Source organism: Dama dama, chromosome 1 (genome assembly GCF_033118175.1).
Source record: "Dama dama isolate Ldn47 chromosome 1, ASM3311817v1, whole genome shotgun sequence".
Lineage (NCBI taxonomy): Eukaryota > Metazoa > Chordata > Mammalia > Artiodactyla > Cervidae > Dama > Dama dama.
This window is the reverse complement of record NC_083681.1, coordinates 51,357,438-51,384,467: the sequence shown is the minus strand read 5'-3', so window position 1 is coordinate 51,384,467 and position 27,030 is coordinate 51,357,438. Positions and strand designations below refer to the sequence as shown.

The 27,030-nt window shown below is 55.8% G+C and overlaps 1 protein-coding gene across 3 annotated transcripts in view; it reads left to right on the top strand.

Annotated features, from left to right (window-relative positions):
• PDE2A (phosphodiesterase 2A) overlaps positions 1–26,115 on the top strand; it is a 66,892-nt gene extending 40,777 nt beyond the window's left edge. For all 3 annotated transcript variants that reach the window (XM_061149507.1, XM_061149510.1, XM_061149513.1), the window contains 27 exons: positions 4,915–5,024; positions 5,784–5,839; positions 11,076–11,135; positions 11,944–12,097; positions 12,327–12,379; positions 12,577–12,651; positions 12,754–12,795; positions 13,336–13,404; positions 13,675–13,805; positions 16,436–16,547; positions 17,101–17,140; positions 17,282–17,345; positions 17,917–17,989; positions 18,130–18,307; positions 18,524–18,636; positions 19,311–19,388; positions 20,238–20,360; positions 20,783–20,853; positions 21,131–21,253; positions 21,575–21,662; positions 21,900–21,947; positions 22,994–23,068; positions 23,223–23,322; positions 23,573–23,685; positions 24,046–24,084; positions 24,224–24,330; positions 24,675–26,115. In XM_061149507.1, coding sequence (XP_061005490.1) covers positions 4,915–5,024; positions 5,784–5,839; positions 11,076–11,135; positions 11,944–12,097; positions 12,327–12,379; positions 12,577–12,651; positions 12,754–12,795; positions 13,336–13,404; positions 13,675–13,805; positions 16,436–16,547; positions 17,101–17,140; positions 17,282–17,345; positions 17,917–17,989; positions 18,130–18,307; positions 18,524–18,636; positions 19,311–19,388; positions 20,238–20,360; positions 20,783–20,853; positions 21,131–21,253; positions 21,575–21,662; positions 21,900–21,947; positions 22,994–23,068; positions 23,223–23,322; positions 23,573–23,685; positions 24,046–24,084; positions 24,224–24,330; positions 24,675–24,885 — 2,506 coding nt within the window. In that variant the 3' untranslated portion in view covers positions 24,886–26,115. The remainder of the gene's footprint in view (positions 1–4,914; positions 5,025–5,783; positions 5,840–11,075; positions 11,136–11,943; positions 12,098–12,326; positions 12,380–12,576; positions 12,652–12,753; positions 12,796–13,335; positions 13,405–13,674; positions 13,806–16,435; positions 16,548–17,100; positions 17,141–17,281; positions 17,346–17,916; positions 17,990–18,129; positions 18,308–18,523; positions 18,637–19,310; positions 19,389–20,237; positions 20,361–20,782; positions 20,854–21,130; positions 21,254–21,574; positions 21,663–21,899; positions 21,948–22,993; positions 23,069–23,222; positions 23,323–23,572; positions 23,686–24,045; positions 24,085–24,223; positions 24,331–24,674) is intronic.
• Positions 26,116–27,030: the final 915 nt, after the last annotated feature.

Genomic DNA, 27,030 nt, shown 5'->3' with positions numbered 1-27,030 from the left:
GACAGTCAGGAGGGGAGAGGAGGCAGGGCGGGGGCGCTGAGTTGAGGGGACGTCATGGGGGATGTGGGGCTTCCCCGGTGGCTCAGCGATAAAGAATCCGCCTGCAGTGCAGGAGCCACAGTAGACATGGGTTGGATCCCTGTGGGTCAGAAAAATCCCCTGGAGGAGGGCACGGCAACCCACTCCAGTATTCTTGCCTAGAGAATCCCATGGACAGAGGAGTCTGGCTGGATATAGTCCATAGGGTCTCAGAGAGTTGGACATGACTGAGTGACTTAGCAGGCAGACAGGCAGGCAGACATGAGTGGGGGATGTGAGCAGTAGATGAAGCCCCAGCCCTGACTGGGTGGAGGAGACACAGCCTTGGAGTCCCCTACCCACTTCCAGCATCTTTGAAACCTCTAGGGGTACAGCAGTTCTGGGAAGAGTGAGGCAGCAGAAAAGGGCTCATAGCAGGGTGGGTTGAGGTGAGCATGGCCTGGCACAGCCCTGCCCAGAGCTCTGGGATGTGGCTGGCCAGAAGAGGGTGGGTTACAGAGCAAAGTTCCGAGGTGTGGGGGGACTCCTGAGGGTGGAAGATCCTTGGAAGGCCCAGTGCTTGGTGGAAGATCTGGACCCAGTCAAGGCTCCAGCCTTGACCCTGCCCCAGCCCAGCCTCCCTTTTGCTGTTCCGGGGACGTCTGAGACTACAGGCCCTCACTGAGACCCAGTTTCTGTCTCTCAGATTCTCCCTCTCTAGTGAGAGTTTTACTCAGCAGCCAGCATGATCAGCCTGAAATTGAACCTGACCTTCACCTTGGCCTGTTCAAGTCCCTGGGCTCCCACTGTCCTCAGGATCAAGCCTAGCTCCTCAGGACCCTGGCCCTCTGCAGCCGCCTGGCCGGTGGACCATCCAGCGGACACACATTCTTTCTTTCCTCTGAGCCTTTGCCATGCAGTTCCCTCCACCTGCACTTCCTGTCCTGTCTGCCTTGATAGCATCTGTGTGTCCTCTAAGACTCAACTCAGGCATCTCCTCCTCCAGGAAGCCTTCTCCTTCTCTGATCCCACTTCTGTCCTGCATAGGGGTCAGCTGGGGCCTGCTCTTCCTTCCTTTGTCAGGGCTCCCATCTCTGCACTCCGGCGTGGGTCTCTACTTCATTTGCTGGACGACACCATGACTCCTCCTCTTCTCTTGGTCTTCGGTACCAAACCTGACCCAGAGGGACTCTGTGGAATAAACAAATACTCTGTGGAATGGCTTTAAGCAGAATGTCCTCATAGTTAGGACATCTGCCCTGACTCTGGTGGGGGCTGGATTTAAGGGACCTGACAGGAGGCAGGAGGCGAGGAGAGAGGCTGTTGCAGGTCTAGGGGAGAGGTGTCTATTTGAGCTGGGCAGTGGCTTGGGAATGGAGGGCAGGGGAGAGCTGTGGGGATGCAGGGGCGGTGACTCACCCATTGGATGGGGAGGTGAGGAGAGGGAGACACCCAGGACAGTTTGAGGAAAGCTGCAGGGGACCCGGTGGATGGTTGTGCTACTTCCGGGGAAGTGGTGGAGAGGATAAGTTCCGATCAGGACTGCGGGGGTCTCTGACTATTTCAGGGACACCCAGGGCAGGCCTTCAGCCAGACTTGGAGTCCTGGAGCTTAAGAGATTGGGGGCTGGAGAGTCATGAGACCATGAGCACCGAAGGGGAGTTTTGTGCAGAAGAAACGCTCAGGGCAATTCCTTTATCAGGGTCCTGGCTTGAGGGCAGAGTGGGGAGGTAGGAGGAGAGAAGCCAGGGTAGCCCACAGTCTGGGGGTTGGGAAGAGAAGAGTCAGGGGTCAGTGAGATGAAGCTGCAGCACTTACTGACCAGCAGTGCAAGGACCAGCGCCACCTGGTGGCTGACCGATAACTAGCTTATCTGAGGCCAAGAGATTGGGTGGGGTCCGCTACAAGGGGTCTGGCTGAGGGTCAACAAGGCCAGTCCCTGTCTCCACGAAGCCCCAGCCTTTATCAACTTAGTCCCTCGGAAACGTGGCTGCCATTGCCTCCTGCCACCCTAGATCCCTGTTCCTTCCTGGGGTGACTGGCACAGTTGGACAGCTCAAAACTGGAATCCGGCCCTCTAGAAACCTAAAAGGTCCAGGTGTGAGGGTTGGAAGGTGGGAGACACCAGTGGTCATCGTAGAATCTGAACCAAGGGACCAGGAGTGAATGGGTTGGATTCAGAATGTTGCATGACCCTGACTGAGGCATTCAGCCTCTTTGGTCCTTAATTTCTCTAGCTGCTGGGACCTGATCTGGGGACTCGCAGACTACCCCTCTCGTTTCCTCACCTGACCTTTGCTGGGCTCCCGTGAGTGACTCCACATGCACACACCAGAGTCCCAGCCCTGCAAGCATCTCTTCTCTCCAGGCCAGGCAGTTCCTACAAACACAATTAAGTGGAGGCAGCATGAGGGATGAAGAACCCAGGACAATTAATCATCAGGGAGTGACATTTGGTGAAAACTGAGGCGCTTAATTAAGCAGGAAGAGCCAGAGGCTGGGGCAGGGGGGATGTGTGGTGAAGGCAGAGAGAAGCTCGTTCTTCCTACCGTAGGCTCCCCTGTCTCAGTTCCCACCCCTGCCCCCATCACACCGATGCCCTATGCCTCCTTGACATTCACATCAGTCCTCATTGGAGCCTCAGTCCCCTCTGGTCTTTAGGAAGACTCAAGGGTACTGGTTAGCAGTATGGGCTCTGGTGCCAAATGCCTGGGTTCAAGTCCAGGCTCTACCTCTTGCTAGCTGTGGGACTTCAGACAAGTTACTTAACCTCTCAGCACACTAGTTTCTCCACCTGAAAAATGGAAAAGATAATAGTATTTAATCTATGGGATCATTGGGAATTTATCTATGTAGGTTGACTGGACTTCGTGGGCACATCAGTTCAGTTCAGTTCAGTTGCTCAGTCATGTCTGCCTCTTTGCGACCCCATGGACTGCAGCATGCCAGGCCTCCCTGTCCATCACCAACTCCCATAGTTTACTTAAACTCATGTCCATTGAGTCGGTGATGCCATCCAACCATCTCATCCTCTGTCATCCCCTTTTCTTCCCGCCTTCAATCTTTCTTAGCATCAGGGTCTTTTCCAATGAGTCAGTTCTTTGCATCAGGTGGCCAAAGTATTGAAGTTTCAGCTTCAGCATCAGTCCTTCCAATGAATATTCATATATTCAGGAATATAATTTCCTTTAGGATTGGCTGGTTGGATCTCCTTGCAGTCCAAGGGACTCTCAAGAGTCTTCTCCAACACCACAGTTCAAAAGCATCAATTCTTCAGCACTCAGCTTTCTTTATAGTCCAACTCTCACATCCATACATGACTACTGGAAAACCATAGCTTTGACTAGACCGACCTTTGTTGGCAAAGTAATGTCTCTGCTTTTTAATATGCACATAGGGATGCCTAATAAACTTCTGGAGTCCCCCTCCTGTGCTTAGCACCAAAAGTTGCTCCAGATGGTTTTCTGAAGATTCTGATGTTTCAATTTCTACTCTGTCCACCCCAGATCTCCCTGGAAAGCTTAGAGAGGTTAGGTCACTTGCCCAAAATCAAGTGGTAGCTATGGCAGGATCTAACCCAGACAGCCTAGCTCTGAGCCCTGGCTTTTATTTGCTCTGTGGGATTTGTGCTGTACCCTGAAGGTACCTTTCCCATTATCTACCAGCAGGAGGCACCAGAGGCCAGACTGTAGCTGCCTGCTCTGCATGGGGAGGGGAGAGTCAGGGTCTGAGACTCTGATTTTTTTTTTTTTTTAATTGAAGGACAATTGCTTTACAGAATTTTGTTGTTTTCTGCCAAACCTCAGTATGAATTAGCCGTAGGTATACATATGTCCCTTCCCTCTTGAACCTCCTTCCCATCTCCCTCCCCACCCTACCCCTCTAGGTTGATACAGAGCCCCTGTTTGAGTTTTCTGAAACATACAACAAATTCCCATTGGCTATCTTTTTTACACATGGTAATGTAAGTTTCCATGTTCCTCTCTGCATACATCTCACCCTCTCCTCCCCTCTCCCTGTGTCCATAAGTCTGTCCTTTATGTCTGTTTCTCCATTGCTGCCCTGCAAATAAATTCTTCACTACCATCATTCTAGATTCCATATATATGTGTTAGTATACAATATTTATCTCTTTCTGACTTACTTCACTCTGTATAACAGGCTCTAGTTTCATCCACCTCATTAGAACTGACTCAAATGTGTTCCTTTTTATGGCCGAGTAATATTCCATTGTGTATATGACCCACAACTTCTTTATCCATTCATCTGTCGATGGACATCTAGGTTGCTTTCAGGTTCTAGCTGTTGTAAATAGTACTGCAATGAACATTGGGGTACACGTGTCTTTTCAGTTTTGGTTTCCTCAGGGTATATGCCTAGGAGTGGGATTGCTGCGTCATATGGTGTTTTTATTTGTAGTTTTTTAAGGAATCTCCATACCGTCTTCCATAGTGGCTGTATCAATTTACATTCCCACCAACAGTGCAGGAGGGTTCCCTTTTCTCCTGAGACTCTGATTTTTGCCTTTGTCATATCCACCGTGCAGCGGCTCAACTTGTCCAGATCCTCACAGATGTGCAGGGTCCAGCCCGCTGTGTGTCCCCAGGCTGGGGCCTGTTCCTCTTTGATCCAGAAACTGAGTGTGCGTGCTAAGTTGCTTCAGTAGTGTCCGACGCTTTGCAACCCTGTGGACCATAGCCCTCCAGGCTCCACTGTCCATGGGATTCTTCAGGCAAGAATACTGGAGTGGGTTGCAGGGCCTTCTCCATGGGATCTTCCCGACCCAGGGATTGAACCCTCATCTCTTGTGTTCCCTGCTTGGCAGGTGAATTCTTTACCACTAGCACCACCTGGGAAGCCCAGGGACTGAGAGGTAGAATCGTATCCTCTTTTCAGAGAGGCTGTGATCTCCCGGAAGCGGCTGGGCTGCAATGGACTGGGCCCCTCAGACCTGCCTGGGAAGCCCTTGGCAAGGCTGGTGGCTCCACTGGCTCCTGACACCCAAGGTAAGGGCTGGGAGCTGGGCAGGGGCAGGGAGGGACTGTGGCCCCTGCTCTCCAGACCATATCTGTCTTCTATCCCTGTCTCCATCTCTCTGTCTCCTTCTTTCTCTTGCTTTGTGTTTCTAGCAAACCCGCCATCTAATTCTCTCCCTATTGTGCTACTAACCTCTCTGAGCCTCAATTTCCTGGTCTGTAAAATGGGAACAACAGAACCTACCTTGAGGGGGTGTGGCTTGTGCTGGTGGTTAGATGGGCTGTAGTTGTCACGCTCTCTGTCACTCTCTGTTTTTCTTTCTTTTCCTCTCCACGTCCCCTGTCCGCATGTCTCTCTGCTTCGTGTCTCAGTCTCTCTAGGTCTCTGTCCTCTGTCTCGATGTGGAAAGTGCACAAGACTGGGAGTCAGGAGACCTGACTTGCTGTGTGATCTTGGGCAAGTCACTTTCCCTTTCTGGGCCTCAGTTTCCCAATCTGTAAAATAGGGGTGCTCAGCCTTACCTGCCTCCCTCCATCCCAGGGTTGCTGGGAGGATCATGAGAAAGTTGCCAAGAGCGGGGGTTTCCTTCTACGCAGGGGTTGTTGCTGTGGTCATTTTTGTCACTGCCTCTGGACCCATCTCTCTGTCTCTCCGGGTCTCTGGGTCTCTCTGTGTCTCTGTCCCAGCCTCTCCCTGTCTGTGTCTTTGTCTCCCTCCCTGGGTCCTGGCTCAGTACCTCTGAGCCTCACTGGCCCCACAGGACCACCTCATTGCCCTCTCCCCCTCAGTGCTGGTCATACCGCTGGTGGACAAGGAGGCCGGGGCTGTGGCAGCTGTCATCTTGGTAAGAGCGGTTGTGGGTGGGATGGGGAAGAGAATAGGGGAGGGAGCAAGGGAGGGTGCACTGGATGGAGCCCCATGGTGTGTGTGTGTGTGTGTGTGTGTGTGTGTGTGTGTGTGTTGAACAGTAAGTTGGGGTGGAGATGGGGGAAATGGGGGTCTGGGAGGAGTCTGGGAGGAGCCGTCTGCCCCACCTTGAATGGGCAGGATGAAGCTGCCTGCCCATCAGCAACCTGTAGAGGGATATGTGAGCCCCATCTGGACTCTTACCTGGTGGAGCCTTGACACAGCCCTGACCAAGACATCCTTCAAGACGGGTTGGGGGCAGTGTCCCAAGAGGCCATGCATGCAGCCAAATGGGAGAGAACCGAGTGACCCTGAGGAGGGATGCGCAGATACGACCGACCCGATCGAGACAGTGTGGGAAAGCCAGTCAGAGATGGGGGTGACTGGAGCTGGGAGGCTTGAGGAGCGGAGGCCCCCGGAGCAGGGCTGCCTGGGAAGGCATCCAGCCCCAGCCAGACCCACATCCGAGGCTGGGACAGATGCCAAGCACCAGGGCGGGCTTCCTGGGGCGGGTGACTGGAGGGGAGGGGGCCTCAGCTGGAAGGAGGGACGCTGCTGGGTTGGGGGAGATGGGCCGGCAACCCGACGCAGGGCCCCTCCTGCTCTCTGCTGCCCCCTCGCGGAGCTCCCCGCTTTCGACTCCCCCTGTGGGGCTGGGTGAGCTTTGCGGGGTCCGGGCTCTGCGGTTCTTCCAGTCTCTTAGGACTGGATACAGGTTTTGAGGGGCCGTCGGGAAGTGCACCCTCAAAATCTGTGTCCAATCCTAAGAACCGAAGGGTTAGCGCCCTCAAATCGCCGTTATTAGGGATCGACTTCTGCGGAGGGGACCACCGCCTCGGTAAAGGGCGCGGACAGATAAATGAGCCGGTCTCCGAGCGCCCGCCCGGGGACTCCTCCTGAGCTCATTAAAACGAAATTAAAGGTTTCCGAGGCGCCTGACCTTTCCCGAGCTGCTGGCGGGGGAGGGCGGTGGGCGCGGGGGGCGGCCACGGGGAGAGGAGAGGAAGGAAGGGACACTTGGCTTGGTCTCTCCTCCGAGCCCCATCTGCCTGATGGAGGGGGAGGTGGCCCCCTTGGTTTCTCCCGCAAGCTGCTCCGCCACTCCCAGCTTCTGTCCCCGCAGGGAACGGATCTGCCGTTGGCACCCAGTTCTCAGCGCCGCTTGCCTCCCTCCTCTGGTCCCCATCTGTCCCAGAGCTGGTCGCTTGGAGGAGGACCTGGGCTAGGCACACTATACAGAGGTGGGGTGTGGGAGGCGATGGCTTGGTCGCCCACCTCTGCTGAGGGAAAGGGGTCTGGGGTGCCAAGTTCCTAGAAGAACTTCCTGTGTCGGGGGCTGTGAGGGCTGGGCCAGTAAGGAGGCAGCTCCTACAATGGCAAGATGCTTGAAAGGTTGTTGCCTTGTGGGCAGAAGTATGGTTGCTGTGACCACTGTTCACCGTGGCTCATGTCAGGCCGGGAGTTCAGGCTTCAGCCTTCTCCTGGGGGTAGGAAAGGCTCTGTGTGTTGGCAAGGGGGATTGGTCAGATCACTTAAATTTATGGCACCCAAGCAAAACACTGCTCTGGGCCCTGCCTGCCCCAGGACAGGTGCTGAGGCAGAGAGAGGAGTCACACTCATTCCTGCCTTCTAGAAGCTCAGTCTGGGGGAAGGCAGGGTCACCCTCATACCACCACTGGCCAAATGAAATAATGCTGGAGCGCCAAGGGGTGCCTCACAGTGGAGACAGCATTTGAGTGGGACTTTGGGACGTGGGGAGGGGGGAACAGACAGAGAAGAAGGGATAGGATATTCTAGGACCAGCATGAGCCGAGTCAGGGTGGTGGAGTGTGGAGGGGAAGAGTGTGATACAGCAAGGCTGAGGAGTGGGATGCGTGCTGGTGAGCAAGATGCTACCTGTGGCTGCCAGGAGTTCCTGACTACTGTCCGCTCACCTCCTCAAACACCCTGGGCAGTGAAGAGCTCTTGAAAAGTATTTGGATTATTTGCAATCTGCCTCCCCTCCAAGCCTGGCCCTTCCTACTCAAGTGGAAATGTTCTTCTCCGGGACACCCCCTCCCCAGAGCATACAGACAGGTCTGACACATCCTGTCTGGCTGATCTGTCCAGCTGCTCCATGCCCCTTCCTGCCCCATGCTCCTGGGGCCACAGGATCTCACATCCTCTGAGAGGCAGCATAGGCATCCCCAGACCTCCCCACTGCTGCCAGATCCCAAGGACTAAGGTTCTAGAGGGTAAAAGGAGTACCCAGGGCAGATCACTTGGGGGCTGGCTCACCAGCTCCTTCCTTAACAGCCCCATTCCCCTCTCTAGGTCTCTGCTCTTGTATTCATCATCCCTCCATCCATCCACTCACCCATCCGTCAATTGAAGGCATATTTCTTGAGCACCTCCAGGCACTGTGCTATGCGAACATAGCAGCAGTGACCGAGACGGACCAGACGGGCCCTGCCTTCACAGACCATACAGTCTGGAGGGATGAGGGCACTGGACATTACACAAGTGAGCCAAACAAAGAGAGAACTGCAAATGAGGGCAAGTGACAGCAAGGAAACCTGGGAGCCCTGCAAGGAATATTGGGGCCTGATAGAGATGGGCTCAGCGGAGGGCTTTCTGAGGGGCATGCTGTCCTGCGCAGAGCTCTGGGCTCCTGCAGCTCGCAGCTCAGGGTGACTTGATTGCAGATTCTTTGTGTGGAGTCTTGGCTCTGTTCTTCGATTCTGGGATAATAAGTCCCACTGAGGAGCGGGGAGCCTTTGGTCTTTGGCATCTGATGTGTGATTTGTGCCCACTCTTTCCCTGAGCTGTGCCAGCTGTACCAGTTCCTTACTTGGGGGAAGGGGTGTCCTTTAGCTCTGTTGAACTTGGTGAGGGGGTGGGCCTTTGCTGGGCTTTCAACCTTCTCTGCCGCCTGGGTCCCCACTCCTGAGAGCTCCTACTGGGTCATAGACCCACCCCCTAGTTAGCAAGAGTAGGTACAATTGTGCGTTCTGTTGGTGGGCACGGAGCTGTGTGGTGTGTGTGTGTGTGCAGCTGATTATGTTTGCTTATCGGGATGGGGCGGGATGGGCAGAAGTGTGTGCATGGCTCTCCAGTATGTGAACTCAAGTATCTTGTGTACAGATACGAATGTGCACGTGTGGATGGTAGTCACTGTGAGTGTGTGGATGTCTTTGACTGCACTGTGTGGGTGCAGGTATGCACATGCCTGATATCTCTATGGGACAGTGAATGTGTGTGTGTTGGGGGGCACTGAGGGTCTCCATGAAAGTGTGCACTGTGTTTGTGCATGTGCTTGTTGGGATGGGCTGAGGCAGCCCAGGAGTACGTGCAGGGAGGGGCAGGCCCAGCAGGTGGAGAGGACTCCATGATTCCTTCCTTCCCTCCAGCCCTCTGAAGCTCGTTCAGCCTCCCAGCTCTGTCCTGGGACCAGGCTATTTTGCCAACCCCACAGCCCTAGAGGGGTCCCAACCTTCCCTTTTTCTGAGAGAGGAGTCCAGGTGGCAGGAACAAGAAGGATGTCCTCCCCCATCTACTAATAGTAAAATGCCAACATGTTTCTGTAAACCATATGCAAATGTCCCCTTTCAACAACCTCTCTTATGGGAATCATAGATGAAGCCTCATCTGGAGCCTAACGTTCCATACCATCCTTGGTGGCCCAGGCCTCTTCTGGGTCTTCCTGCCTCCAGTCTTGCTCCGTCCAGCTCTCCCTACCTCGTAGACCACGGTCCGCAGATGCTAAAGTCTGCCCTGAATCCCCAGTACAACCAAGCTAAAGTCCAATTATTTAGCCTTACTCTCCCCCTGTACCACAGACGGCACCCCTGCCTGGTCCTCAGCTCCCCGTCCCACCTACTACCCAGCACTGTCAGGACAGCCTCCTGCCTGCAGCATCCTCTCCGGGCTCTGCTTGTCTTCCCAGACTTCAGTGCCAGGTTTGGAAGCTCCCCAGGTGCCCTCCCGCTCTGAGCTCCCACAGCCTTTAAGTTCCCACCCACTCAGTCTGCCCTCTCCTTCCCCAGGTATGAAGTTCTACACCCCCCTCCATCATATCGCCCTCCTCCATCCCCCCAGCCAGGCTGTAAGCTTCCTGAGAACCTGCTGGTCTCCTCCTCTCCATCTGCTCCTGGCAGGGGACCTAGAACAGAGGCAGGCAGGCAGGGGCTGCTGAGTGGGGCCGGGGTGGGGGGGTGGAGGATGAAGGAGGGGACCCCAGTGCAAGCACTGTGGGAAGTCCCGCAGGTGGTGAGCAGCTCTGAGTAGGTGCCCGGAAGCTGCTGACGCAGGTGGGAGCTTTGCTGTCAGGGCCTGCAGTGCACACCACCGCCCCCACCATTTTCTTCACCAAGCACCCATGCAGAGGTGGGAGAAGAGACTTCACAGAGCATGAAAGATGGGCGGAGGAGACTCCAGGTGGCTGACACAGAGAAGTTGGAGAGGGACAGGACAAGGGCTGGGGTGATGAAAGATGGATCTGGAGAGGGGAAGATGTGGGCAGAGAAGGGGAGGGAATGGGCAGTGCTATCCCAACTCTGATACTTTCTGCTCTGTGACCTTGGGCAAGTCACTCAACCTTTCTGGGCCTTCCGTCTGAAAGATGGAAGCTTGACTTACAGGTTGGTGAGAATCACGTGCAAGGCAAAGTACCTTGTCACTACATTCATTCATTCCTTCATTTATCCATCCATTCTCCCGAGTTCTTCAGGCACAATATATGTATTGTAAATGGTGGACTTCTTCCCCTATCCCAGACTTAGGGTTGGCTCAAATTCCAACTCAGAAAGGATGGAGCTGGGAGGCTGAAGTCAATAATACTGATTCTATCATCAGGGCCTGAAAAGCTCCATAGACTGAGAGATGGAGGGGGGGGGGGGTCCAAGGTCACCCCCAGTCCCTCACTATACACCTGGCTTGTGCTATAGATGGGACAGTGGCTGAAAAGTCAGAGATCAGAAAAGTTCCACTTCTTTGGATTAGTCCTTGAAAGCTTCCTGGAGGAAGGGATTTCCCAGCCATCTGCTTGGTCAGAGGATGGACTTATCGTTGAGGCCACAGACTGGAGTGTGTATGTGTTGGTGGGGACAGGTGTGTGCCAGGCATAGGGAGGGCGCTCTGGTAGAGACAAGAAGCTAGGGGAGGTCACAGCTGGTTCCCCTCTCCCCCTCCTCCAGGTGCACTGTGGTCAGCTGAGTGACCATGAGGAGTGGAGCCTGCAAGCCGTGGAGAAGCATGTAAGTGGGGGTAGGGGCTGGGGTAGGATGGGGGCTGCTGAAGGCCCTCATCACAACTTAGGGGAAGATGATCCAGCCAGGGAGATGGACAGAGCTGGGTTCCAGGGCCGCACTTTTAGGCTGTGTGACCTTGAACAAGTCACTTAAGCTCTCTGAGCCTCAGTTTTACATCTGAGAATCAGGATAAGGATAGCACTGACCTACTTAGGGTAAGAGTGATATAAGGCGAGTCAAATACTTTGCCACCTGACTTATTTGAAAAGACCCTGATACTGGGAACGATTAAAGGCAGGAGGAGAAGGGAACGACAGAGGATGAGATGGTTGGATGGCACCACCGACTCAATGAACATGAGTTTGAGTTAACTCTGGGAGTTGGTGATGGACATGGAGGCCTGGCGTGCTGTGGTCCATGGGGTGGGGAAGAGTCGGATACGACTGAGTGACTCAACTGAACTGAGGAAGGAATATCTACATAATGATACTAAGGCTATTCCCTGAGATTATGATTTTGTGACTTTAACAAGAACTCAACGACAGCAACTCCCCATGGGTTCTAGAGACAGAGAAATCTGACCCTGTTCTTGCCTTGGAAGAGTCTTGGGGCTAGGGGTGGAGACAAACCCAGTACTTATCTGATCATGGACAGAGGGACGCTCCGGGGAAAGAGGGAGCCCACGGGAGTGTGGGGGTGGGGGACTATGGCACCGCAGGCAGAGAGAACGGCTCAAACCAAGGCTAGAGGTCCAAAGGTGGCGAGGGCGATAAAGGTGGGGCGTGTGGCTTGCTGACCAGTCCGCCCGCCCCAGACCCTGGTGGCCCTGAAAAGGGTGCAGGCCTTGCAGCAGCGCGAGTCCAGCGCGGCCCCGGAAGCGACCCAGAATCCTCCGGAGGAGGCGGCGGGAGACCAGAAGGATGGGGTCGCGTACACAGACCAAGACCGAAAGATCCTGCAGCTTTGCGGTGAGGACCTGGCAGCGGCGGGGAGGGGCGGGGCGCGAACCTGTGAAGGCGGAGCCATGGGTGGGAAGGGCCGTGGGTGGGCGGGGCCTGCGGCTGGGGCGCGGCCGGGGGCTGGCTGGGGCCGCAACTGAAGAGGAGATCCTGAACTGGGTGGGGGTGGAATTGGAGGGCGCACACCCTTGGGGGAAATCTGTGGGCCCTCTGCCTGACTCCTGCCCCGCCATTGCAGGGGAGCTCTACGATCTGGACGCCTCTTCCCTGCAGCTCAAAGTCCTCCAATATGTGAGTCCCTGTAGCCCTCTATTGTGTTTCTCCCGGGACGGAAGTCCTCTTGAGCCCTCCATCTCAGTACAGATTCAGATGTCCTGCCCCTCCTCTCTTCTCCACCTACCTGCGGAGGAGCCTCAGAAAGGCAGAGGGTGGGGAGTGGGGATCTCCCAGATGCGAGGTCAGCCCCTCGCTGTGTCCCTCCCTCTCAGCTGCAACAGGAGACCCAGGCATCCCGCTGCTGCCTCCTATTGGTATCCGAGGACAATCTGCAGCTCTCCTGTAAGGTGAGGGCCCAGAGCCACTGTGGGGCAGGGCGAGGAACCTGGGTCTCTGAGAGGAAAAACCTTGCCTGTCCTTTAACCAGTTCACATCGTTCTGCCCATCAGGTCATTGGAGATAAAGTACTGGAGGAAGAGATCAGCTTTCCGGTGAGTCCTGCGTCTGTCCCCTGTGTTGGAGTCTGCAGAAGCAGTTAAAGCAGACCAGGCACTCCTGGGATCTGCCCAGTGAGACTGGAATTTACTAGAATCTCTTGGAATCTGATGGAATTATCTGGACCTTCAGATCTACTTAGAAACGTTATGAGAGATCACAACCTCTCATGATCAGGATCCCTTAGGAGAAATCACTCACAATCTACAGAAAGGTTTACTTGGGGCCAGGTCACTTCTGTTGGAGTATCTCTGGGCTTGGCTCTCTTAGAATCTGTTAGGATCAGTGAGAATCCTTGGATTTTGCTTTTTTCTCTCCTAGTTAGGAAAGACCCTTAAGTCCTCCATAGGGGATTCTGGTCAAGAGCCTACTCCCCCCACCCCCCACCCCACCCTCACTCCTCAGTGTTGACTCCATCCACTATTTGGACTGACTGAAGAGGTAGTTGAAACGTCCAGACTTGATGAGGGGAGAGGTCTGCCATGGCCTGATCTTGGGAAGAGTTGGGCCCTGACTGGCTCTCCTCACTCCCTCAGTTGACCACAGGACGCCTGGGCCAAGTGGTGGAAGACAAGAAGTCTATCCAGCTGAAAGATCTCACCTCCGTAAGCCATGGCCTGGCTGGACCAGGGGAGGAGACAAGCGGATAGCCCTCTGCCCCGTCCCCAGGGCCAGGTTTTCTGGGCCTGGGCAACTTAGGAATAGGGGAGACAAGACCCGGGAACTTTCTCCTAGCCCACCCTGTGTCATAGCACTTCCCACCCTGCCTGAGCCCTCCAGACCCTCCTGTTGCAGAGTGTGGTGGAGGCAGGGGAGGGAAGCATGTTCTTCCTTCCCTGCCCTGACTTGCCTCCCCTCTTGCTGCTCCTTTGCAGGAGGATGTGCAACAGCTGCAAAGCATGTTGGGCTGTGAGCTGCAGGCCATGCTGTCTGTCCCTGTCATCAGCCGGGCCACTGACCAGGTCGTGGCCTTGGCCTGCGCCTTCAACAAGCTCGGAGGAGACTTGTGAGTCTGGGTGGAGGGATGTGGGTCAGGAGATGGAGCTGAGAGGCTGGGCAGGGCTGACTCGGGTAACAGTGTAGGAAGGGTACTGGGCAGGGGGTACTCTTCTAGCAGTGGTGGGTTGAATGGTTTGTCTGTGCAAGAGATTGAGATTATGGGAGCAATAGACCCTTATTGCTGCTCCATTTGGCTTTGTAAAATCACGCTGAGGTTCAAACAAGTTCCCCTTCTTGTTGCCACTTCCTATAGTTTGGATTATGCATGTTTTGGGGTCTTCCCCCAACTTGTCATCCCTGTATTAGTATTTCTGCTGGTAACAGATGGAGGAGCGATGTGCTCTTGGATGGGTGAACTCTCTGGGACCCACAGAGCATCAGTGACATTGTGGACAGTGGCTCCAGGGAATAGGCATGGGGGTTGGGCTGAGCTGAGGCTCTTCAGAGGCATTGATCAGGCAGCTGTAAGAATCATGGGAAACAGAAGGGTGGGCAGGACACAGAGTCAGGGACACAGGCTTAGTCAGGAAGTATGTCTCAAAAACTGAGGTCGGATTTGGGGTATAGAAGTGGTATCACAGATTTCATGTCCTACACCAACTCATTAATTGCTGCCTGAAGCATTGTATTAGTTTAGTGAGAAACAGTGCTGTGATTAGCCACGTCTGTCCTGGGGGCATATTCAGGATGTGAATGCTGCCACACTTGGTCCATCATGCCCAGCAGTAGGGAGTAGTGGGCAGGTGAGGGGTTGCATTCTGATTCCAGGATGCAGAGGGATGCTGACAAGATGCTTGGCCCCTGGGACACAAATTGGCAGGCTGGGTTTGAGGCCTGGGAGCTCCTGCAGGAAGTGGAGACTGGAGATGTTGGGACTAGAGAGGTGTCAGAAGCCCAGGGACAGTGTCTGCAGGGGTGGAGCAGAGATCTGGGAGTCAGGGGTCTGAGTAGCAGGACCTGCCAGCACGGAGGCCTGGGGAAATGAAGACAGGGACAAGGCAGAACTCATTGAGGCAGGGAGGATGGGGGTCTGTGTCATGGGGAACTGGTGAGCATCCCAGTGTGGGAGTATTTGTGCCATTCAGTAAGCACACATTGAATAGTGTGTCTAGTGTGTCTGACCCTGTGCTGGCTGGATGGCCTTGGGTAGGCCTTTGGGGAGGGAGAGTGCAGAGTGGGAGGTCCAGCAAGGGTTGTGGCCTCTGGCTGCCGGCCTGGGTTCTGAGATAGTCCTGGACCTGGAGGAGAGGAAATATCAGAAGGGAAAAGAGATGGGGACTGGGTGACAGCTTTGAGGCTCAGGGCAGAGACAAGGTCACCTCTAGGTTCCACATCTTTCAGGGAGTGAGTGCTGAATAATTGCATGAGCCAAGGTGGTGTTCAGCTCAGAGCGGGCACTGTAGAGAAGCAGTCTGGAACCCTGAGAACAGGGACTCCAGAATGCCTTCATTGGGGAGTGCAATGAGGCTGGTGGCAGGGGAAGAGGTACATTTAAGACTTCAGCAAACACTTTGCAAACATCTCCCCTGTACCAGACTCTGCATTTGACAGGGGGTGATACTGTCAGGGTTCAAGACTGGCTTCAAGACTCGATGTTTATTTTTAGGGCACAGAGCAGGGACGGTGGGAAAGGTATTCTAGGCAGAGCGAACAATGTGAGAAAAAGCATGAAGGTGTGAAAGAGCCTGAGGTTTTCTCCGAATGATGAGCATCTTACTGTGGCTGAGGCTGAGACGCCCATAGAAGAGGGGAGAGAGGTGGGTGGGACCAGATGAAGGGGCCTCAAATGCAGTGGGAAGGAAGGTAGGGAGACAGACACAGCGCAGTGGGGATTGGGGTCTAGACCCGAATCACTGGATGGCAAGCATGAGTGGTAAGCTCCCCAGCTGAGAGGAGCACTGCAGGCATCCCCCAAATGGGGAAGGGTCTTGGCAGGGAAATCTGGGGGCTGAGAAATGGTCAGAGTCTCTGAGGAATACTCCATCTCCCCTTGATCCCCATCCAGAGAGGCAGCCCAGGTCCCGCCCCAGCCCAAGTCCCACAAAGCTCCCTGCTGACAAATCATTGGGTGGCCGGATTGAATGACTTCCTCAGGATTTCAGGCCAATCTTGTCAGATGCCAGCCAGCTCCATGAATGTGATATAGGCACTGCCCTGCCCACAACCACCTCAGGACTTGTGGAGGCACCAAATTGGGGCCTGCAGGTTCCAGGGAAGGTAGGACAGTGTAGGAGCTGGACGAGACAGGGCGGAGCCACCGCCCCTCCCTGAAGTTGGAGGAGAGGGGCAGGAGAACATACTGCCCGCGGTTGGGTGAGTCTCCAATCTGAGGGGAAAAACAGCCTCAGCCTGGGTAAATCTGAAGTCAGAGGAGGGAGACTTTGAGAAGCAATAGTCTGAGGAGGAAAACACATTTGGGGCAGAGGAAGATTAGAGCCCACTCCCCAGAAACCCCCCCAAGTCTGAGGCAGAAGCTGGCTCAAGCCACCAGGGTGGTGAGCGGCCCCAGCAGAGGAGGGTGCGGTGAGCTGGTGGGTGTCTGGGTGGGCTTCCTGGAGGGACGGAAGTGAGGCGGAATGGGGAGAGCAGTCTGTGGTCTGTCCCTCTGCGGTGACCCCCACCACCCCACCCTGGCAGATTCACAGACCAGGACGAGCATGTGATCCAGCACTGCTTCCACTACACCAGCACGGTGCTCACCAGCACCCTGGCCTTCCAGAAGGAGCAGAAGCTCAAGTGTGAGTGCCAGGTGCGTGGCCTGCCTTGACTGCTCTCAGGGACCAATTCCTCCAGCTCTCAGCCCCAGAGAGTCATCCACAAGGGAAAAGCCCATGGGTTTTGGGGCCAGTGGTGGGGAGACCACCTAGGCCCCTGGAAGTCTCTTAAAGAGGGAGGACTGGAGCGCCTCAGGACCGCACCTCTGGCTGCAGGCCCAGTATGCGATCGCCCTCTAGTGTTCCGATTGGGCATCACAACAACATCTGGATGGCTAGAGTCGGAGGGGACCACACATGTGACACTCAGGTTTCCTGCTCACCCTTCCTGGGGCTAGAACTCCCACTCCTTCCCTTAGAGCCAAATGATACAGTTAGACTCTCCCAGTCTAGAGTTAGAGTCTACAGTTAGACTCTCCCAGTCTAGAGTTAGAGTCTCCCCATCTCTCCCAGACAGGCCAGACTCTCCAGCCTGTCCCGTGAGCCCTAGGGAAAGATTGAGAAGACCCTTGGGCTGATGGAGGCAGGGGGCTAGAGGGTGAACCCCTGCAACCTGATTCCCTGTAATTTCCTTTTTCTCCATTCCAGGCTCTTCTCCAAGTGGCAAAGAACCTCTTCACTCACCTGGGTGAGTACACTGCCCTCCTCCATGCCTGACTATGGGGTGGGAATCGGGGGACTGGTGTTTTGAGGAGGGGAGGCAGGCAGGCTTGGCCTCAGCACTCCAGCCTGGTCTCACTACTGTCCCCCATGCTTCTCCCTCCCGCAGATGACGTCTCTGTGCTGCTCCAGGAGATCATCACAGAGGCCAGAAACCTCAGCAATGCTGAGATGTGAGTGAATCCACCCAGAAGTGGGAACAGAGAGAGAGAGAGGCCCTGGCCCTCAGTCGTCACCTCTCTTTTCCTCCCCTCTTTCCCCGCCTCTGTTGTTATCTTTATCTTAATTTATTTGGCTTGCACAGCATGTGGATCTTAGTTCCCCAAGCAGGGACTGAACCCATGCTCCCTACATAGGAAGCATGTTGTCTTAACCACTGAATCACCAGGGACGTCCCCTCCACTGCCTTCTTGTGGGACCCACATCTTGCGTGATTTTTATTTCATGCTTGTGTCCCTCACTAGATTGTAACATCCAATGACCACAGGGCCGCTGCTTGCTTTGCAGGCCTTGGGTCCTCAGCTCTTAATACAGTGTCTGGTACATGGTAGGTGCTAGCAAAAAAAAAAAAAAAAAATTATCCATCTGAACTAATGTCTGGAGTCAGCTAACCCTGAGGAGAGTCTCACCATAGGTCACTCCCTCCAGGCCTCAGAAATCCAGGCTTCACCTCAAGTCCTGAGATTTGAGGGGTGGTTACAGAGGGGTGTCAGGGCCCTGTGGACCAAAGCCATCTCTCCACAGCTGCTCTGTGTTCCTGCTGGATCAGAACGAGCTGGTGGCCAAGGTGTTCGATGGGGGCGTGGTGGAAGATGAGGTGAGGCAGGGCTGTGTGGAGGGAGGGTGTGACCGTGGTCCTGGGGTCCGGGAGTCCACGGGGGAGCAGGCCCTACGTTTGATCATTCATTCTGTGACCGGCCACCAACCCTCCTCTCAACTCCATCCCTGCCCCGGCAGAGCTATGAGATCCGCATCCCCGCTGACCAGGGCATCGCGGGTCATGTGGCGACCACCGGCCAGATCCTGAACATCCCAGACGCTTACGCACATCCGCTTTTCTACCGAGGCGTGGATGACAGCACCGGCTTCCGGACGCGCAACATCCTCTGCTTCCCCATCAAGAACGAGAACCAGGGTACGGGTTGTGGTGGCTCCGGAAGAGGGCCGGGGCAGGGCCTGAGAAGATGGGGCGGAGCTGAGCAGAAGGTCCCCAAGCCATCTCTACCACCCTAGCATCCCCAGGCCGAAGGGATGGGGTTTCCCAAGCATGTGATGTCCCTTGAGGATACCCTGGGAGGACAGATCGTCGGACACGTCCACTGGCTCATTCTAGCTCCTCTTTGGTCCCCAGAGGTCATTGGTGTGGCCGAGCTGGTGAACAAGATCAACGGACCATGGTTCAGCAAGTTTGATGAAGACCTGGCTACAGCCTTCTCCATCTACTGCGGCATCAGCATTGCGCATGTGAGCGGGACAGGGGCAGGCCCATGCAGCACCCTCTGTTCTCCTCTCCACACTGGCTCTCCTTGCTCTATCCAAGATGGGTTTGTCCCACCCTTGGGGCTCAGAGCCCCGCTGCTGGGTTGCTGTGCAGTCTTCAGTACCTACTGGTCACTTCTGGCCTCAGTTTCCCATCAGAAAATTAGGGATACTAGTAATTTCCAATCCTGTCCAGTTAGCCTCCTAGGATTGTGAGAGACCTGTTTTATTTCCCTCTTTTCCGAAAGCAACCTCAACCCGAGCCCCTGTTTAGCTTCTTGTGGGGATGTGTTGGGTCTCATTTTCCACAGCTGGCAGCTCTGACCCGGGAATCCAGCCCCTAGATCCCTAACGCTATCCCCCCTCCTTGCTTCTCTTTCTCCATTAGGGGCCTCAGACTCCATCACTGAAGCTGGGGCAGGCTCAGGAGAGCATGCAAAGTACTAGATCAAGTGCTAAGAGGCCCTGGGGAGGAGGAGAGGGCAAGTCTGGATGAAAGATGGAGAGGGGTCCCTACTATGGGCTGGAGCTTGGAGGCTGAGACTGGGCACGGCCTGGGACAGGAGTTGGGGGAGGTTCTATCTGATCCCTTTGTCCCGGTCCTGGGTATTTCACAGCCACCTTGCTTGAGCCCTATCTTTCCCTCTCTCCCCCACAAGTCCCTCCTATACAAGAAAGTGAATGAGGCACAGTATCGCAGCCACCTTGCCAATGAGATGATGATGTACCACATGAAGGTGAGCCCTGCAAAGAGCTTCTACCCTCTTTCTCAGGGCCCCAGGGTCCCCTCTAGTCCCCCTGTTCCTCCCCTAGCTCCATGAATCCTGTGGTACCCAGGATCAGGCTGGGCTTTCTGATCACCCTCTCTTGAAGATAAGAGCAGTGCCTGGCCTTTTGCTCTCCTGCTCTCCTTCAGGCAGCCTCTCTTCAAAGCAATTTCTGGTTTAGCCCCAAAGCCGGCAGCAAGACTCAGCCCAGCGGAGAGCATGGTTCAGCCAGGTGCTCCCCATGTCCAGGGATGATTCCCATCCTGGGAACTGCTGACAGCTGGGAAGCCTGCTCAGGGTCCTCCCTCAGCTCCCTTAGGTACAGTGGTCCTGCAGTCCGAGGCCATCCCATTCCCAGACCCTGTGCAAGACAAGCTGTCTGGAACTTTAGTTCAGAGTATGTGATGGTAATTGTTCACTTGAACATTTCGTCTCCTCTATGTCCAAACCAAAAGGTCCCAGACTTTGTGGCTGGGGTCAAAACTGTAGCAGGAAGGACTGGCTCTGGGATGGTCCTCCTCAAAGAAGGAATCTTTTGAGTTATTGTCTGTGGAAGGCTGCCATGGTGTCAAGAAGAGGTGTCCTCTGCCTTTAACAAGGAGAGGCGGTTACAGATGAGGGTGGGCCCAGGCACCGAGGACAGTAGGTTGGCTGCAGGATGGCGAGGGGAGGATGGTGTTCTCCCGCCCAGTGACAGCCCATGGAAGGCCCAACTGGGGTGCATTCGAGTGGGAGGTCCCTGCCACTGTGGGCATTTGAGGTTGAAGACATTGGATGGGGTAGAGGCTATCTTCTCATGCCCTGGCTGGTCCCCTCCAGGTCTCTGATGATGAATACACCAAACTTCTCCATGATGGGATCCAGCCTGTGGCTGCCATTGACTCCAATTTTGCCAGTTTCACCTACACTCCTCGCTCTCTGCCTGAGGATGACACTTCCATGGTGAGCTGGCTCACCCCACTTGACTATGGAGGATGGACAGCCAGAGATTGAAGTTAGATGTACATAGGAAATTCCTGGCAAGACAGAGTCATCAAGAGATGGAGGGGGGATGCAGTCTGCCAGCATGGGCCCCAGGGCCTGCCCAGGGGCTGGACTGGGACCAATGATGGCCTCAGGATTGGCATCTCCCTCGCTGTTTTTCTAAGACTTTGTGTGAACTTGGTTCCAAGAGTTCTTAGATCTCCTATTTCTAAGTTCATGGCTCCAAGAATGCTTGGCTGTACCATTTTTTGGTTTTCAAGTTTAGATCTAAAGTTCTAAGGTTCCAAAATTTTGGAGGCTTCAAGAAGGGCCAAGGTAAGGGGAGTGGGGTGCATCTTGGAACTGACAGTCTCTCTGATCCCTCCTTCTACTCTCTCCAGGCCATCTTGAGCATGCTGCAGGACATGAATTTCATCAACAACTACAAAATTGACTGCCCGACACTGGCCCGGTGTGTACCCCAGCCCTCCCCTCTATGTGCCGGCAGCCCTGTCTCTGCCTCTCTCTGTCCTCTACTCACATCCATTGCTCTGTGTGCTTTGGGAAGGACCTCTGAGGATGACTAGGGGAGGCCCAGACTTGTAAGGGTGGGAGGATCCACCAGTGAGAGGCAATTCACAGACTCTGGGACCTTGAGGAAAGGGAAGGAATTGGGCAGGACAGAGCCTGGAGGGCTTGCTGGAGGAGGAGAGCCTGAGGCCCCTGTGCTGCCCTCTCCCCACCCCTAGGTTCTGTTTGATGGTGAAGAAGGGCTACCGGGACCCCCCCTACCACAACTGGATGCACGCCTTTTCTGTCTCCCACTTCTGCTACCTGCTCTACAAGAACCTGGAGCTCACCAACTACCTCGAGTGAGTGGCTGCCCTTGCCCGCGTCTGGCAGCTGCTGGGGTCCCCTTCCTGCGGACAGAACCACACCTCCTGTGTGGCAGACTTTCCACGCACTGCCTCACGGGACCCTAACAGCCCAGTGCGAAAGGTACAAGGCCTCTTTCCAAGAAGGGGACCCAGGTTCCTGAGCCCCTGTGCAGGTGGTTCCGGGACATGTGCAGTCAAGAGCTCAGTCACTGACCGCGGAGCAGTTCCCCTTCTCGTGGCCATCTCCTCCAGCCGGCCCTCCTGTGGGGAGGGAGCTGTGGCTCACCTCCTTGTCCTCTGTCTCCTCCCAACCAGGGACATGGAGATCTTTGCCTTGTTTATTTCCTGCATGTGTCACGACCTGGACCACAGAGGCACAAACAACTCCTTCCAGGTGGCCTCGGTGAGACCCTGCCCTCCTCACAGTGGGCACCCTCCCCGGGGTGCCTGGGAGCCTCACCCCTCCAGCCTGAGGGGTGGTGGGAGCTCGTGAGACCAGGAGCCAGTTGAGAGACAGGAGGAAGCTCTCCCAGGCTATGGGAGATGCGGGAGTGCTGAGGGGGTGGGAGGAGCTGGGCTGTTCTGAGCCTAATATGCTTCTGGATGTCAGGAGTGATGGAGTTTTCTTTGGTTTTTCCAGAAATCTGTGCTGGCCGCACTCTACAGCTCGGAAGGCTCTGTCATGGAGGTACCACCATTCTGCCCAGTATCCCCATCCCCGCTGTCCCCTTAAGGCCAATGACTTATTAATACGAAACTAGACTGTGGCCTGGCTCCTCCCCATGCCAAGCCCTGCTTTCCACTCAGACAGGGAGAGCTGCAGTGCCCCCAGGGCACGTCTGACTCTTGTTCCCGATGAGCTTGGAAGGGTACCCGTGCAGCTGGGGGTGCCAGTCAGGCTGCAGGTTCTGCCCGAGCCCAGGTTTGCCCAGGGAGGCCTTGTAGTTAGCCTGTTTTTCTTTGCATGTCTAAGGACACCCTGTGAAACCCTCTCCGCTCCCAGCCTGGTGTGGGCTCCTTGTCCCGTCATGCTCAGCTTTGCCTGAGACTGTTTGATTTGTGTCTGCCCACCCCCAGTGGGAGCTGGTGGAGGCAGAAACAAAATCGGAGACATCTCTGAGTTCCCTGCATCTGGCACAGGGCTTGGCATGAGTGGGAAACCAACTTTCAAGGTCGCCTTGCCCCACCCTGCCCCCCACAACACCCCTCTGGAGCTGCTCCTGCTTGCACGCCCCCAGAGACAAGGGGCTCACTTCCTCCTGGGAGGCCTGGTGGCAGCCTGGCTCCTGCTCTCCACGCCCTGGGCTGAGTCGGCTCCTCCTCTGAGTGACAGCCCTTCAGCGTCACAAGACAGGGGTCTTGCCCTCGCCTCCTCATGGCCCTTCGCTGTCAGCACACAAATGTTTCTTGCATGAATTAGTGTCGAAGACTCCAAGGGATCATTTCAGAATCATTCCAGCTTGAGAGGCCCTCTGAGCTCACCTTGTCGTGTCTGTCTGACTGACAGCGGAGGAATCTGAGGCTCAGACATGGCCAGGGACTTGTCCAGGGTCACATGGAGGGTTGAAGCAGAGCCCAGAAAGGGAACTGGCTCCCCCACCCCTGACTCCCCAGTTCTGCCTGCTCTGCTCAGTTTGGGGGCCAGGGCTGGGCTGGGCTTGCTTCCTCCCTTGGGGTCAGTGAGGAGGAGCACCCCCCACCCCAGCTGGGCCCCTATCACACCTGTCCCCACAGAGGCACCACTTCGCTCAGGCCATTGCCATCCTCAACACCCATGGCTGCAACATCTTTGACCACTTCTCCCGGAAGGTGATGGGGCTGGGGGTGGGGGGCAGGGAGTGGGAGCTGGGAGCTGGCCTGAGATGGGAGATGAGGTGGAACCGAGGGGTGGAGGTTCATGAGGTTTAGGGGAGGAGGGGGTGGGGTGTCTGGGCCTTGACCCTGTACCCCCACCCCCACCCAGGACTATCAGCGTATGCTGGACCTGATGCGGGACATCATCTTGGCCACAGACCTGGCCCACCACCTCCGCATCTTCAAGGACCTCCAAAAGATGGCCGAAGGTGCCTGCCTCTAGCCTGGGTCTCGAGATTGGGGAGGGACCACCAAGAGGGGGACTCGCCTGGAGAGTATCCCCAGGGTTCAGACCCATCCCTTCCAACATCAGCCCACCAGGCAGACCCAGCTCTGCATCCCTGGCTCCCATCCAGAGTGCTGAATTCCCTGCGCCACTTTGGGATGGGCCCTGGGGCCTTGCCCTCAGGGACCCAGGATGCTGGGTCCCTCTCCTTGACCCTGTTCTCTCCCCAACAGTGGGCTATGATCGAACCAACAAGCAGCACCACAGTCTCCTTCTCTGCCTCCTTATGACCTCCTGTGACCTCTCCGACCAGACCAAGGGCTGGAAGACCACGAGGAAGATTGCGGTAAGTGCCACTCCTTCTTGGGAAGGCACAGGCTGTACACCCTGCCTGGCTCTGTGGCTCCTGCAGCCTGCACGCCCTCCCAGTGCTGAGCTCAGCCTGTGGGGGAGACAGAAGCCTAGACCACCTCAGGTGACAGTGGGGAGATTCAGAGAGGGGCATGGACTCACTGAGGGGTCACCCAGCAAACCAGTGAGTGGCTGGTGGAAGGTGGGCCAGAACCCAGCCACTGTCCTCCTCCCAGGCCAGGGATGGTGAGGACAGGTCCCAGTGCCACAGTTTGCCCCCTTGGGAATGGGCTATGGAGGAGCGTGGGCGGGTGGATCACACTCACAGGCGGTAATGAGAGTGTTGACCTTTCAGGAGCTGATCTACAAAGAGTTCTTCTCCCAGGGAGACTTGGTATGTGGGGTGTGACCTCAGGGTGCCCAGGTTGGGGGAGGTTTCCTAGCCTGGGCCTAGGAGGGGCTGGGTTAGCCTGATCCAGATGTTTCTGGAGCAAGGAGTGGGCCAGACAGGCCTGACGACTTGATGCCTGCAGGAGAAGGCCATGGGCAACAGGCCGATGGAGATGATGGACCGTGAGAAGGCCTACATCCCTGAGCTGCAGATCAGCTTCATGGAGCACATCGCAATGCCCATCTACAAGTGAGTGAGCTCAGGGGGCCTGCTGGAGACGCTGCCCAGGGATGGTGTGGGAGTGGGACGGGGCTCGCTGTGGCCATCACAGCAGACACAAGCGCTGCGCTGGCCTGGCCCGCTCCACTTCATCCACTCCTTGTTTCTGAGCACAGCCGTCTCTTGCTTTGCCCCTGAATGGGCCATTGGCTTCATCCTTGGTCCTTTATGGAAAGAGATAGTCAAGCTCTCCTTGAGCTTCCAATCTTATGCCTCATGCTCTTGTGGAAGTTCTACCTATGGTCCAGCCCTAATGTTTCTTGCTGCTTACAGTCTGACTTCTGACGTCTAAACCTGCCCCCATCCATCCCCAGGCTGCTGCAAGACCTATTCCCCAAGGCGGCAGAGTTGTACGAACGCGTGGCCTCTAATCGTGAGCACTGGACCAAGGTGTCACACAAGTTCACCATCCGAGGCCTCCCGAGCAACAACTCACTGGACTTCCTGGATGAGGAGTATGAGGTGCCTGACCTGGATGGCGCTAGGGCTCCCATCAATGGCTGTTGCAGCCTTGATGCTGAGTGAGTCCCTCCTGGGACCCCTCCCTGCCCAGGCCTCCTCCCACAACCCTCCACGGGCCTGGCCACACTCCCTGGGACCAGAGCCAGGGGTCCTGGATTCTAGGCCAGGACTTCCCACGTGACCCCAGGCGAGGTCTGACCTTTCCGGGCCTCAGCTTTCTCGTCTGTATAATGGAAGACTTCCAGCCTCACTGAGACTTTGTCATTTGTCCTCTGAGAGCACAGGGGTAACCAACGAGCAGTGGGCCCTGCTCTGCACCTCTGACTGCACCTTGGCAAGTCCCCCCCCCCACCCCCCCGCCAGGCTACTCCTTCTCTGAGGCAGCCGGATGGTTTCTTCTGGGCCCCATTCCTGCCCTACCAGATCTGTGCCCTTTCCTCTGGGGCACCCTCACTGCCTCCCAGGATCCTCAGGCAAGAACGTGAGACATCTGAATGGGCAAAGGGTGGGTCTTAGAGACATTTATCATCCTGGCTGGAGGACTATAAATAGCCATGGTGGCCCCGAGGACTGCCTTCGTACTTGTGGTGGGGACTGGGACCTGGGGAGATAGGGGTCCCAGGAGGAAGCTGCCAGGGGGCCAGCGCAGTGCTCTGGGGAGAGGGGGCTAAGGAAGAGAGCAGGATAAGAACAGCGAGAAGGAAGGATCCCTGGGCTGGGAGGCAGGCCCAGCATGGGTCAGCCATGCTTCCTCCTGGCTGTGTGACCCTGGGCAAGTCCCTTCCCCTCTTCCCCTCTCTGTGAAACAGGAGGGTGAGACAATCCATCCTCTAAGACCCCTTTTAGATCCAAGTCCCCATAGTTCTGTGGAGTCCCAGGAGAGGCCACCGAGGGTCCCTGGCCCCCTTGGGCACAGAGCTGACACTGAGTCCCTCAGTGGCCCCCTTAGTATACCCCCTTAGCCGGAGCCCCTTCCCTGATCCTGCAGCCAGAGGGGGACCTGGCCTCAGCCTGGCAGGGCCTCTCTCCTCTTCAAGGCCATATCCACCCGTGCCCCGGGGCTTGGGAGACCCCCTAGGGCCGGGCCTTTGGGGTCATCCTGGCCACTGGCTTCTCCTTTCTCTGTTTTGTTCTGTATGTGTTGTGGGGTGGGGGGAGGGGGGCCACCTGCCTTACCTATTCTGAGTTGCCTTTAGAGAGATGCGTTTTTTCTAGGACTCTGTGCAACTGTTGTATATGGTCCCGTGGGCTGACCGCTTTGTACATGAGAATAAATCTATTTCTTTCTACCAACCCTCCCCCACGGGGCTGTCTGCAGACTTTGTGCATGAGGTTGGTGGTGGTGGTGGGGAAACAGCATGGGGGAGGCAAATGCCTTTAAGAACTCCCAGGCTACTGGAACTCCCATTCCTGCTGCCTACGCCCTCTTCTGGGGGAGTGCTGGACCTGTCGGGGTACCCCCAGACCAGTCCTGTGCCACATACTGGGTGCTGAGGTGGAGATGACACATACAGAGGCCTGAGCATGAGGCAGTCATTTGTGGACTGGAAATGGAGAAATGAGAGACTGAAGCAATCAAGGAGGCTGCCTGGAGGAGGTGACCTGGCACTCCTTCTAGACCCTCTGTCTGCTGGTCTACCTTAGTCTTGCATGCCCTTACAGCCAAGGCCTGAGCCTCTGAACCCCCTCTCCTAACCACAGGGATACCTGTCTGTGTCCCTGTAAATCCAGCCAAACAGGTAGCCCTAAGTCTGACTGTGTATCAAATACAGCCCTGGGTTGTGTTTGTGGGGTTGATCCCCTGCTCTCCTGGCTGTGAGAGTGTTTGCTTCTCCACAGACAGAGGGGCAGACTCCAGACTGGTGACCAGGAGGAAGCTCTGATTGGCAGTCTCCAGACCCCACGCCCACCTTGCCTTGAACCCTCCCATCTTCTCTCCTTCATTTCTCCCAGATCAGTAAAGGTTGGCATGTTAAGGGGCTGGGCACTAGGATCTCCTTTCCTGGTGGGGTTGGGAGGCGATGGACTGAGCCATCCTGTGTTTGCCTACAATGGCCTCAGGGTATCGGCCTTGCCGGTTGACACCTCAGGATGTTCGGGACCATAGAGCTTGTCTGCCTCTCACGGCTGGCAGTTTGTTCTGGTTTGGGGTCTGTTTCTCTGGACTGAACGGTCCCAGGGCTTCTAGCCTGCCCTTGGGGCTGTGGG